Source organism: Papaver somniferum, unplaced genomic scaffold (assembly GCF_003573695.1).
Source record: "Papaver somniferum cultivar HN1 unplaced genomic scaffold, ASM357369v1 unplaced-scaffold_107, whole genome shotgun sequence".
NCBI classification, from domain to species: Eukaryota; Viridiplantae; Streptophyta; class Magnoliopsida; order Ranunculales; family Papaveraceae; genus Papaver; species Papaver somniferum.
This window is the reverse complement of record NW_020619603.1, coordinates 13,671,564-13,686,035: the sequence shown is the minus strand read 5'-3', so window position 1 is coordinate 13,686,035 and position 14,472 is coordinate 13,671,564. Positions and strand designations below refer to the sequence as shown.

General features: G+C 37.3%; 2 protein-coding genes across 2 annotated transcripts; one reads left to right on the top strand and one right to left on the bottom strand.

The window, feature by feature from the left end:
- The first annotated feature begins 1,261 nt into the window (after window positions 1-1,261).
- On the top strand, window positions 1,262-2,440 carry LOC113328116 (F-box/kelch-repeat protein At3g06240-like). Its single transcript, XM_026575208.1, has one exon. The coding sequence runs from the start codon at window positions 1,262-1,264 to the stop codon at window positions 2,438-2,440; it is 1,179 nt and encodes a 392-aa protein (XP_026430993.1).
- Window positions 2,441-4,457: 2,017 nt separating this feature from the next.
- On the bottom strand, window positions 4,458-5,483 carry LOC113328115 (F-box/kelch-repeat protein At3g06240-like). The gene has a single exon (XM_026575207.1). It carries the CDS (start codon window positions 5,481-5,483, stop codon window positions 4,458-4,460), a length of 1,026 nt encoding a protein of 341 aa, XP_026430992.1.
- Window positions 5,484-14,472: the final 8,989 nt, after the last annotated feature.

Below are 14,472 nucleotides of genomic sequence, written 5' to 3'. Positions count from 1 at the left end.
TAGCACATTCCTGGAAATGGGTTAACCCTTATCCAAAGTGAGAGTCCGAATAGCAAATGTCCTCCCCGGTGCCTTTAACAACTTTTCGAGCCAATTTCGCCGAAAAAGCTTATTTCTCCAAAAACACCTACAAAGAGATAAAATACCAAAATAATGCACGCAGTTGAAACTAAGAAGCGAAAAAGGCGTGATTAGCCAAACAATCAGCTGTTCAAAGTATTCCATAAGATCTCTGGATACATACATATATACGAACTTGTCATTTTCATCTAGATCTCAATCAAACATTCCATTGATACTGTCTTATTTATTTATATTTGGGATTAAGCTTGGGTTTTAAAAGGGATCCCAATACCACTACAGAGAACTAATACATACGGAAATAAATACAAAAAATTATGCAATATGTCTCACGTATGCTTTTATCCAATTACTCTATTTCGACTCTATGGTTCTGACGTTTTTTTTCTTTGGTTAAGCTATACTTATTTGTTAAGCGTATGCACTTAATTTCTGTGGGTTACTGTCATGCATGCTTTAGTAGTTTATAGGAATTTTGTTAACTGGAGGAGCAGAATATGTATATGCAGGTAAAATTGTGAAGAGTGCGAGAGCTTTTGCGATAGTACGAGGGAAACCTATTTCTTCTTACTGCTTAACTTTATTTGATTCATAACGCCGTCATTGCTTAAATTGTTGTATGGGCAGCAAAATTGCTAGCATATATCTCTAGATCATCTTCCAACATTGTTAGGAACTGAGATGAAACCTCTGGACTCTCCAAGACGATAATACATTAACCATTTGATATGTGATATGGGCGACTTCGTTTTGTTTTCTTTTTGAAAGGAAGATGACCTAATTTCAAGTATGTTAAATTTAATAACACCTAGACATTTTTTACTTGGCTGGCACAGTCGAACAGGAATCATTATGGTATAGAGGATCCAGGATTTGACATCATTTAATAAAATATCACATAATATTTACTACGAAATATTTACTCAAATTTATATGATTTGTTTCTTTAAAACAAATTAATTAAAAGATATCGTACGATTTTGAGTAACTCAAACGCCGTATTTATTTGTTCCCGTATTAAAAATTTATTTTATGAATCTGTGTTATATGGAAATTTTTTTATTCTTGTAAATAAACGCATACTTTAGGAATTTGTTTATTCCATCAACTCTATAATCATTTCTCACAATACCACCAATCTCTACGAGAGTTCTGCTTTCTTCGACAAGAAAGGGGTTTCATGGATAATTTAAACAATCTTCCGGCAGAGATCATATCGGATGTTCTTACTTGTTTACCGGCTGAAACAGTTCTGGATTGCAAATTGGTATCCAAGACATGGAGAGACCTCATTAAGCATCCACTGTTCTATAAGATGCACACAAATCGTCTCATCAATCATTCTGCAACAGCAGCTTATTCTACTGATTCCGGTAAGCTGGGTTTTCTTGCCTTGGCCCAGGATAAAAAGCTCTACTATTTTGAATATGTTGAGAATCATAATAAACCCATTGATAATTTCAAAAAGATCAGTCTAACACCTCCAATCCAGAACTATAAATATAACTATGTTGGTTCGTTTAATGGTTTGATATGTCTACGGGCTGTGGGAGAGAATATTTGTATGTATAACCCTATGACAAAAGAGTACGTTTTTCTTCCTCAACCTACGATTAATTTTTATCGGATTAAGCAAAGGTGGTTTGGATTTGGTTATCTGCCTTCAACCGGTGAGTACAAAGTTGTTTTAATGTATAAGGTGCCCAAGTTTGTAGAGGTTATTGTTTACACCCTTGGCAGTGGAAATGGCTGGAGAAACATTGGACAATTCAAGCTTGAATTTAACTATGTTTACGAAGGACATGGAGTCTTTGTGAATGGAGCTCTTCATTGGATGCACAATGCAAGAGCAAGAAGGATGATTCTGGTCTTTGATTTGGCTGATGAAAAATTTTGTGAGCATCTTTCACCACCTCTTGTGCCAATAGCGTGCAACTATTTAGTATTAGGAGTTTTGGGTGGGTTTTTATTCTGTGCAGATAGACATTTCTGCTCAGTTAGTAGACAGTACGTGTCTTCTGACATATGGGTATACAAAAAGAATAATGATAATTATTCCATGAAAGAGCTGGATGAACACCGTTCACTGGGTTGGAGTAAAGTGTTTACTAATGTATATAGCATACCATTAGCATTTACGAAGAGCGGCGATGTCTTAACTTACAGTTTGAGCTTTCTCAGTATTTATGACGCAAAATCTTCTACCTTGAAAAAGATATTGGTGCCTTTTAAGGAGCAATTTTGTCAAATTTCCCCTCACAGGAATACGTTTGGTTCGTTGAAAGAACTAGGAGAAGGAAATGCAAAAACAGTGGAGTCAGTTAAAACTAAGAAGCGAAAAAGCCGTGATTATGCATGAGATCTCTGGGTGCATATTGAAAATCGATAGCGAAAAACTATCCGAAATTCTAATGCCAATTGACATTATCCCTCCAAAGAAACTTTCAATTGACATTGTCTATTTGAGTATTCCTATCCAATTTGCTTTTACTGAACAGGAGTGTTTTTTTTTTCCTTAGGTTTATTTATTGTTATATGTGCCTTCTTTTAATCTAATATCAGAGTGGGATACCGTGATGCATATTTTAGTAGATTATTGGTTTTTGTTCTTATTGCTTAACATCAGTTAATTGATAACGTCATTGTTTATTTTCAAATAATGTTATTGTCGATGTCCAAGGGAAGGCTGTATCTTTGCAAGGAAACTTAGCCACTACTGCGATGATTTGGAAGTATTTTGACATTTTTGACGCAGTGTATGACTGCTTATAAATTTCTAGGTATTAGCCGCTGAATTGCTGGTATGCCTTTGTATTGGACGACAATGGATCCCATGTATATATGGCATCTTATCCTAATGAGCTAGTCAGTAACCGGTACGCGAGTTATAACCCCAAAGGAGTCACTATCCATCCACAGAAAACCCGCTAAATCAAAACTAACACAAAAATCCCAAAAAACAAAATTTTGATGAAACCAAAATTTGGTTTCATCATAAAATTTGATGAAACCTCATAAAATTTGACGAAACCAATTTTTGGTTTCATCATAAAATTTGATGAAACCAATTTTGAAATTTGGAGTTTTTGTATCAAGTTTTTAAAATTTTGGGGGTTTTGTATAATTTAATTTAAGATGGAATTTTAATGAATCCCAACATTTGAGTGGGTTTTTGTACCACAAATTTGGAATTTTAATGAATCCCAATATTTGAGTGGGGTTTTTGTACCACAAATCTGGTCACCTTGGATTTTTATGACTAGTTTTGAGTCAGTAATTCGCACATTAATGTGATTTCAAACTTGCAATGCATGCCTAACATAACCAGTAGCTGCAGGCATTAGGTTAGTTGCATCTGTCTACATGATAATAACTAACTATTTTATGGAGGGGCCTCTGCGCGCTGTCTTTTTTGTGGGTTAACTTAATCAACTTCTGCAACTCATAGAAATTACAGGCCGAAATATTGAATTTGAACAGTTGCGGTTATTAAAGGGTCAATTCATGCATCAGATAACTATACGTAATACATGAGTACATGTTTAAGCAACAGGGCTAGCCAACTTGGCCAGGATCCTGATTTTTCATCTCTGGGGTAAGAGGAAGGAGTTACCATTCTAGCTAGAGTTTGGGGATCTCATAAGAACCCCTTTTATGAGTTTAGCGGAGATCACTTATAAGTAAATTACCTTTCCCACATTGTTTGTTTAATTACATGTTCTAACAGGCATATTATACTGGAACAGGGTTATAGAAAGTGGTATTACAGAATTCTTGAAGTTTTATTATATTTCCCATCTACTTTAAGCATAGGATATTACGGTATATAAACACGAAACTGAAATATCTTTCTTCGTGCAACTTTCTATGTCTTGAAAAGGTTAAAGAGGAATTTAACCTTTCTAAGGATGTCGACTGCTAAAATTATTTTGCTGCATGGATGCACAAGACAAGACGAACTAGTTCATAATAAAAAAAAAAATTGTAATCGGGTTTCATGAATTTTGTGTATTTAATCGAGATGCTTATTTTTGAACTAATGTTATGCAGTAAGAAGAAAGAGGTTCCTAGCAACACCGCGAGAGTTCTGACACTCTCAATGATTCCGCCTACATATACTTACTCTACTCCGGTGAACAAAAACTAAATAAGCTACTAAAGATTGCATCATAGTATCCCACAGAAATTAGATAAACAAAAAGGTGAATATAACTAGCCAAAAAAAGAAAAAAAATACTAACAACACTCACTTAGACAATGTCAGTGGAACGTACAGGATCTAGACGAAGATTACCAGTTCATATATATATGTGTACCCAGAGTTCTATCCAGTACTACAAAGAGTTGCCTAATCACCCCTTTTTCTCTTCTTAATTTCAACGCTGCATTATTTGTGCACCTTCTTCTCCTAAATCTTCCAAGGAAACAAACGTATTCTTATGAGGGAATACTGAGACCCAACCACTCTTCTTTAATACCAACGGTATGTTGGCTGCAGCCATTAAATCTTTAGTCCATCCAAACGACTGGTGTTGGTCTTGCTCTTTCGCGTGATAGTTATCATTCTTCTTTTTATACAGCCATAACTCAGAGCACATGTACTTTTTAGTGACCTGATTGAAACATCCATGTGCAGAAAATAAAAATCCACCGAAAGATCCTAATGAACTGTCTGTTGGCAAAGGAGGTGTTGAAAGATGATCACGAAACATTTCATCAGCCAAATCAAATACCAGAATAGTCCTTTTTTCTCTATGCATCCAATAAAGAGCTCCATTCGCAAAGACACCATTTCCGCGGAAGACATAGTCAGATTTAAGTTTGAATTCTCCAATGGTTCTCCAACCATTACCACTGCCAAGTGTGTACACCATCACTACCACAAATTTGGGCACCTTATACATTAAAACAACTTTGTACTCATTGGTTGAAGGAAGATAACCAAATCCAGACCACCTTTGATCAATCCGATTAAGATCGATCTTATGATGAGGAAGAAAAACGTACTCTTTTGTCATGGGGTTATAAATACAAATATTCTCTCCCACCCCCCTTAGACATATCAAACCATTAAACGAACCAACATAGGTATATTCATAGTACTGAATTGGAGGTGTTAGACTGATCCTTATGGGTCTCTTACGATTCCCAAAATATTCAAAATAGTAGAACTTTTTATTCTCAGCCAAGGCAAGAAAACCGAACTCACCAGAATCAGTAGAATAAGCTGATGTTGCGGAATGATTGATGAGACGATTTGTGTGCATCTTATAGAACAATGGATGCTTAATGAGATCTCTCCATATCTTGGATACCAATTTGCCATCTAGAACTGATTGAGCGGGTAAACGAGTAAGAACATCCGATATGATCTCTGATGGAAGATTGTTTAAATTATCCATGGAAACCCCTTTTTTGTTTAGATTATCCATGCAATCAGGGCTGCTGGAATAACGAAATTCCAAATATATATATATATGAGTTTATTTATGGCAGTATAAAAATTGCCATATATAACACCGGGTCACCAATTAATTCTAACTTTGGTTATTTGCAAACACAGGGTTTACCTAGTTCTAGCTATGTGTTTTCAAACGCAGGGTTTTAAACGTTTAGTCTGGAATTCGTTCAGTTATGAGGATTTTTTACCTAGACTTAGCGGTGACCTTGGTTGACTTTGTTAGGACTAAACCTAGAATTTTTAACATATGGTTCAGTATTTTAACTTTTGTGGTATCTACGATTCGCAGTGTAATGGCAGTCAGTTATACTTAACGATGTGTACATGAATTGACCCAGTAACCGAGAACCAGCCGTCCCCGAAGGGTAGAATGGGCAGGACATCAATATTCTGAAGTTGCATATTCTGAAGTTACGAATAGGCCTAATAAGGGTTTTAGGGTGATGAATAAATAAACTTCGAATCCCTTATTTGTAATCTTCACAAGTTCAAACCCTATGCCTTCAATTCAAACCGCAAGGGTTTGCATGGATAATCTCAACATTCTCCCACCAGAGATCATATTTGATGTTCTCACCTGTTTACCTGCTGATTCAGTTATAGAATGCAAGTTAGTATGTAAAACATGGAGAAATCTTATTCAACATCCATCATTCAATAAGATGCACTAAGACCGTCTGATTAAATCTTCCACAACGGCTTATGATTCTAGTAAGTTGGGATTTCTTGTCTTGGCTTGGGATAACAAATTTTACTATTTTGAATATATTGAGAATCATGATCAGATACCATTGATGAAATTACAAGGATCAAACTTAACATCTCTATCTAAGTCTTCCTATTTTGTTGGTTCGTTTAATGGTTTGATATGTCTTAACAAATGGCCTCTAAGATTTTTTATTAGTAACCCCATTACAAAAGAGTATATTATTCTTCCCGACCATAAGAGAAATTCTAGTCGGTTTAACTATACATTGATTGGACTTGGTTACCTTCCTTTAACTAATGAGTACAAACTTGTAGTAGTTGATAAGGTAAAGAAAGAACCAAATTTTGTAGAGGTGATGGTTTACACTCCTGGCAGCCGCAATGGTTGGAGAAACATTGGAAAATTCTATCTTAAATACCCCCAAACTTATTATTTGCTAGTCCCGAGCAAATCAAAACTACAAAATAAAATCCTAACTCACTGTCGCAGGCATCGTCGATTGCATTTAGCGTATGCAATAAGCCTTTAAACCCCTAGGTGGCCCTAGTGGCCGAGTTATAGTCTCGGGAGGGCTTACCAGAGATATACCCACAAAAACTTTATACTCCAGACCCTAGCTATCTACAACGAACCTTGGAAGGCACTAAAGAATCTCCTTGGTTGGCATAGTTATTGACTACAGGAAGAAGTACCCTGATGCGAAATTCCAATTGTTGTACACGAGTTTGCACTCAAGCATACTAAAATTCATATAAAGTGACAGAGCTCTACTCAGATAGTTGCACTATGGACATCATATTCGGAGTCAAAACTAATCACATGGATAGATCAAGAAGATGGATATAGAAAAACATAGATGGTTTTGATGTTTACTAAGTGAACGACGTTTCCCATATCTGTCTGAAGGCCTCCGCCAAAATGAACCTACCCTAATGGATTGAGATACTAGTCTGACTAATATCAACACACTGGCATATACAAGGGAACCAGTGGTCGATAACATAACTCTAGGTCAACACAACTGACATATACAAGGGTACCAGTGGCCGACTTTATTGAATTTATTCCTTTTGGTCAAATGGTCTGGTCTCAACTTTTTTTTTTTTTTTTTTCATGGTATCTCAATCACTCTAATTCACCCTAGCATTGGTAACAACTTGAATCGTGGGCCCCACCTATCACTTAGAGAAACATAGCTTAAAAACAAAATAAAATAAAAATAGAAGTGAAAAGGACTCAACGAGATATGGTGAAACTATCATGTTATTTATAACACCTGAGCTCTGTGCTTTTATGAATAGACTCTTTAGATGTTTCCATCTAATCAGATTGGTTCCTCAACTCCTACAACCAAAATGCTTCCATCCACTTAGATTAGTTAGTGCAATCCTAAATAGGCATAAATTTCTAAGCTCTGGAGTTTATTTATTCATACTGCAACTAAAAAGTTTCTCCCATACCCCCAAACTTAAATCTAACATTGTCCTCAATGTTCTAAAGATAAAATTAAAAGCATGAACAAGGAGAAACTGTTACCATTTGAAGCAAAAGAGTTAAGGAAAGATGTTACCTGGTTGCATGAGCATGATGCTAAGTTTAAACTCTTCAGCCGGACATAAGTACCACAAAATGTCTAGTTACATTTCAAATCATATATCAATAGTCGAAACAACTGCGGGTCAACAAAACCAAATAAAACTGCCACTAATAGGAGATAAATGCTCTAAATCAGAAGAATGAGCAAATAGAGCATAACCTGATCTAAAGTTTCTTGGGCTTCATATGAGTGTCTCGACAAACAGATTCACCTGAAAAACGGGTCTCTAAGTTATCATTTTCCTCCTGGACAGTATCAGGAGGATCAGGTTGTGGAGTCTGAATAGACTCAGGGAATACCTCACTAGGCTCGAGTCCCAAGTTAGGAACTTTGGATAATTGACAATCACAAGAATCATCACTACCCCCAGACTTAGGGTTTTTACTACCCTCAGACAAACCTCTAATTATTGCTCGAATTTCCGGATCATCCCAGTCCTTAAAATACTCAATAGATTCTTCTAGTTTGCTACCCCCAAACTTATAATATTCGCTGCCTCTACATAGACTAGTCACAATGTTCCTAATTTCTAGACCATCGGGTTCTTGAAAAAGGTCAATTTCTTTCTCTAAGTTGTGATCAGGTAGTTCATCTTCAGCTTTCTTCCACTCTAAAGTTTCCTTATTTTCTTGAAGCACAGTCTCTGGCCTAATCTCCTGATCATTATCCGAATCGGAAGCTATAATCACAGGAAAAGACTCGGGCGGGCCTAAAAATGTATAATTAGGCTCCAACTCAGGAGGCTCTTTTAAGGTAAACTCAGAAGCTAGTAATGGTTCGAACCTATATTTCCATATATCAATATCTAACACAGGAATAGAATCCAACAGAGCATTAACCTGTTCAATGTTACTATCATCGTCGAAATCCAGGCCAAAATGGGCTAGACAACTCTCTAATGGATCGTCTGATGTGGTGTTTGGTAAGGACTCCGAAACTAAGGTTCCTATCATGTTCACTTCTTCAATGCATGTGTCATCTATCTCAGAATGTATCTTATTGACATTAAAAATATTCAGTTCGATAGTCATATTACCAAAAGATAGATTCATGATACCATTTCGACAATTTATGATTGCATTAGACGTCGCTAAAAATGGGCGACCTAAAATCACAGGTATCTGGTTCTCTAGGTCAGGGACAGGTTGGGTATCTAAGACCACGAAATCCACAGGATAAATAAACTTGTCGACCTCAATAAGAACGTCCTCTATCACACCACGAGGAATTTTAACAGACCTATCAGCTAACTGGAGTGTTATCTTGGTAGGTTTCAATTCTCCAAGTCCCAGCTTTAAGTACACATGGTATGGCAGTAAATTCACACTGGCTCCTAAGTCAAGTAAAGCTTTTTCTACCCGGTGTTTTCCTATTGTGCAAGCAATGGTAGGGGCACCTGGGTCTTTATACTTGGGAGTTGCAGTGTTCTGAATGATCGAACTTACATGACTAGCTAAAAAGGCTTTTTTAGGGACACTAAGCTTTCGCTTTCGGGTACACATATCCTTGAGGAACTTGGCATAAGCCGGTAGTTGCCTAATTGCTTCTAGTAACGGAAGGTTTATGGTAACTTTCTTAAATACCTCCATTATGTCATTAAAGTTGGATTCACTTTTTGTTGGTACTAATAGCTGGGGAAATGGGGCTCTAGGCATAAAGTAGGGCCTCTCAGGAACCGAATTAACATCATCAGAAACCTTAGCGGACTCTTCAGCTATGGGTAGTCCTGAGGAGTGGTCTACAGTATGCTGACTATCGGGCATGGTTACCTTGTTGTCTACAACTCTACCACTTCTAAGGGTACTAATAGCATTCAGTTGATGTGGTGGTTTCGTTCCTACTTCATGAATTCCTCTAGGGTTGGGTTGTTTTTGACTCGGAAACCTACCATTATCTCTTTCACATAGAGTCTGAGCAATTTGACCTACTTCAAGTTCTAACTTAGCAAGGGTTTGAGCATTAGTTTGAAAGTTCTTCTTAGTTTCCTCTTGGAAGCTAGCCTGACTTGTCATTGAAATTTCCTGGCTCTTGTATAACATATCGTGGCTCTTTTTTAACATATTGAGAGATTCCTCTAAGCTAGTGATTCTATTCTCAGAAGGGTTCTGAAACTGGGCTTGACCTGAGGAGTTCTTAAAACCAAAACCTGGATGAGGATTACTAGACTGCCCTTGACTCTGGCCTTTAGACCAAGAGAAATTAGGATGGTTTCTTCAACCAGGGTTGTAGGTTTCTGAATATGGGTTAAACTTTTGACGATTATCAAACCTAGTGTTATTATAGAGAGCATTAGCTTGCTCTTCATTATTCTGGCCTTCCCAAAAAGGATCCAATCTACCACTAGTGTGACTCACTTCTAAAGCTTCTAACCTCTTTGCTATAGAGGCAATTTTTGCATCTGATTCAAAGTTTCCTTCTACCCTATTGATATTTCCTCTACTTAGAAGAATTGTTTTCTGGGGCTCCCTACTATTTTCCCACTGCTGGGTTTTATCGGCGATTTCATTCAAAAAGTCCATCGCCGCATCAACTGTCTGGTTTTCAAACCCACCAGTGCATAAAGACTAAACCATGGTCGTTGTCGAATAATCTAAACCCTCATAAAGGATCCGAACTAACCTAACCTTCTCTAACACATGATGAGAACACTGGGATACCAAATCATTGAACCTTTCCAAATACCTATACAAAGATTCCCCTTCTCGTTGCGAAAATGTACAGATTTGCGTCCTAATCGACGATGTTTTGTGTCTAGGGAAAAACTTGATGTAAACGGCAGATGTAAGCTGTTCATATGTTTCAATTGACTCGGAAGTCAAACTATATAGCCATGCTTTGGCTTTATCTTTTAGGGAGAATGGGAATAACCTAAGTTTCAAAGCATCATCATCTAAGCCTCTAATTCTTAGGGTACTACAAATTTCTTCAAAATCCCTAACATGGAAATATGGGTTTTCATTTTATTTCCCTAAAAAGATTGGGAGCATCTGTAAAGTCCCAGGTTTCAATTCATAAGTTGCATCTGTGTCAGCTAACTTAATACATGATGGACGAGTAGTCCTAGTCGGATTCAACAGTGCTTTCAAAGTTGCCATTTCTGGCGCTATCGCTCAGTAAAATTCGTACTTTCAAAACCGGACCTTCCAAAAACAAGACTTTCTAAGTTAAGGTAACCGAGATTCTTAGAACTACTAGGTTATTCCCTAATGAATCGACCTAAAGTGTCTCTTTTTCGTTCTGGCATACACAAGAATATGGAAGCGAATTCTAAGCAATCACAAAGCAAGGCTGACTCAACCAAATCAAACCTATTGATTTCTAGTAAACAAAAAGCATGATGGCTCCACTTAGATTGTTTCTAGACTAGCTCCTATCTCTCGAAGGAGAATTCGTTACAGTTTGAGCAACCCCTCTGGATCAATCCAAGCTAATGTAAGATGAAACTGAGGCGAGGGAAGCTCAATGGAGCTTTGATACCCAAGGCCTCACCGGCGTTACAAGGCGGCTTGTTTCAACTCCCAGAAGTCATCATGAACTTTGAAGTTGCTGAAAAAGTGACCAATATCCTTCGAAAAATTTTCCTAACAAGCTCGATACCCTATAGGTCTCTTTCTAATCAGATTTTAAAGCTTGGGTTCGCGTTAGGTTTCGTTTTCCTAAAGCGGGCAAGAAGAGAACGGTGATGAAATCCGAACCCTTATCTTGTATGGCCAGGCCTTGCCCCTTACTAGGAAAATAAATGTCCGTATTCAGGTCCTCAGCATATATGCACCTTAAGGAATACAGTAACTCGCTAACAGGGGATTCGCGAGTGTTCGAATTTTACCTCCCGTACCAGACGGGCGATGAACCGTTGCAGTCGACTCGGGCCACCGACTCCGATGTCAGTGTGCGAACCCGAGGGGCCGAGACGATATCGTAATCGTCGTCCTTCCCTGCAAACAGGACGGAGTTTAATATTTAAAAATACCCTTCCGTAGGGTATAAAAATAATGTCCAAAGTCCGATGTCCAAGTGTCCAAAAAGAAAAGAAAAAATTACAAAAATAGCAAACCCTAGTACAGTTCTCTTTTTTTTTTTAATAAAGAAAAATAAACAAACCCTAAAAAAATTAAAAAATAAAAATAAAATAAAATAAAATAAAATATCTAAAAAGAAATTGTCTTCTTTTCCGTTCTTTTCGCTTTAATCTTTTGCTCCAAGTCTTTATGCTTTAAGTTCCAGTCTTTACGAAATCACCAAACTCCTTGGCTCAATTCGCTTTATGATCCAAAACCTGTAGACAAAAGACAAATACCCAAAAACGTAAAAAATAACAAAAATAATAAAGACCTAAAAAATAAAAATAAATAAAAGAAAACTAAGGCTAAAAACCCTAAAAGCAAATCCGCGTCGGCGGCGCCAAAAATTGATGTGATTTTTAAGTTGTTTGTAAAGTGGTAAATAAGATGTCGTTCTCTCGAACTTGCGAAGGATTTTTGAAAAGTAAATTAAGTTGTTTCAAAGATAATAAGAAAATACCAAGACTCAGGATTCCACCAATGACCAATTAAGAGATAAATTCTAATCAATATTCATGCAATTCTTTCTTTTAAAGTGATCTTATATTTTGCCTCTAATAGATTTTTGAAGTAATAGTTGTAATCACCAAGCATGAAACATCAAAAGTTTTAAAACCAAGCATGCTCCATCAAAATAATTCACAACAACTCAATAAAAATCAATTATTCTTTTAAGTTCTATGCAAATAATCATATAAAATAATTGCAATAAATAACTAAAATAGAATTATACCAATTTTCATGAAACAATGGCTTCCTCCGTTGCCTTGGCTAAGGGGTTTAGCTCCTCATATTAATCACTTGCTCAAGATTCATGATTACAGCTCAAAAGTTGATTAAAAGATGAAGAAATACTAAAACAGGAAGTTTAAGACTGATATAAAGCGTCTAGAAAACAACGATACTTCGCTTCTGCAGTAAACAACGACACAAGCTGCTGCAGTTGACGCGAGAAAATAGGACTGCCTCTAACGCAACAGAAAACGACTGCTTCTGGTGGTGTGTTCTTCGTGTTCTTCAAGAGTTTTAATGGCAGCAGCAGCAGCGAACCGGTTTCCTGCAACTTTGATTTCTCGGCTCTGCAGTGCTCTAAACTTCTCCCTAGGGTTTCCCTTTTTACTCTAGGACTCGACGAAATGCTATATATAGCAAATAGGTGAATCAAATCCTCCCAAATCTTCTTGGTTTATCTTCTTTTCTCTTCGGCAGTAAGTCACGAAAAATATCTTTCCAAGTCTTCTACGCGGCTTCTGAGAGTTCCCAACTTATCCTAAACTCTCTATAGGATATATTAGAATATATAGGAAGGTTTATCAGCAATTCCTTACGCTAGAAATCCTAATCCAACTCAAACAGGACCCGATATTCCTTGTTGAGCTGTGATTGCTTCTCACGGCTTTTCCAGCCACTTCTGACCCTTAAAATCACCTCTACCATCCCTGTTATGAAGTAAAAAGTCCAGCCCAACGAAAAACAGAGGTTGAATCTCCATAAAAATCGTCCAAAAATCGATTGAAAATCTTCCAGTGATAGCATGCATGAAACCACTTTCCCGCCAAAATTCTGTTTTGAATTTGGGAAGGAAACTGACCTCCCCCTATCCAGTCTCGGTGTCCCTTTAGCACACGCCTGGAAATGGGTTACCCCTTATCCAAAGTGAGAGTCCGAATAGCAAATGTCCTCCCTGGTGCCTTTAACAACTTTTCGAGCCAATTTCGCCGCAAAAGCTTATTTCTCCAAAAACACCTACAAAGAGATAAAATACCAAAATAAGTACAATAATGGGTACTAACAATATGCACAATAGAGATGAAAATAGACACATAAATGCGTCTATCATCTCCCCACCAACCTTCGATAACGAGCAGGATCAGGCATGAGCGTGTCAGAAGCAAGAGCCAGCCGATGATTCTCCTCCATTTGAATACTAGCTGGTTTGGATCCGAGAAGACCTGTTTCCTTCAAGATGTCTAGCACATATTTACGTTGGCAAAGGAAAATGACTTTAGAGCTTCTAGCTACCTCAATACCAAGAAAATATTTTAATTTGCCCAAATCCTTCATATGAAAGCATCTACTGAGATATGCTTGAAACTCGCAAATGGCAGCCTTATTGTTGCCAGTAATAACAAGATCATCCACATATACTAGAATATACATAATAATATTTCTTCTGCGATAGAGAAATAACGAGTGATCTGAGGCACTTGTAGAGAAACCATAAGTACGCAAATCGGTTGCCAGCTTTGCATACCAACACCGGGGAGCCTGACGTAAACCATATAAAGACTTACGAAGTCGACAGACTTTTCCAGAAAATCCATTACCGAACCCAGGAGGAAGTCGCATAAATACTTCTTCATATAAATCGCCATGAAGAAACGCATTGTGGACATCTATTTGAACTAACTCCCAGTTGTTGATTGCAGCAACCGCAAGAAGAGTTCGTACAGTAACCATTTTTACTGTAGGAGCAAAAATGTATGTGAAGTCAATTCCTTCCTTTTGATGGTTGCCAAGGACAACTAATCTGGCTTTGTAGCGCTCAACGGAGCCATCAGAT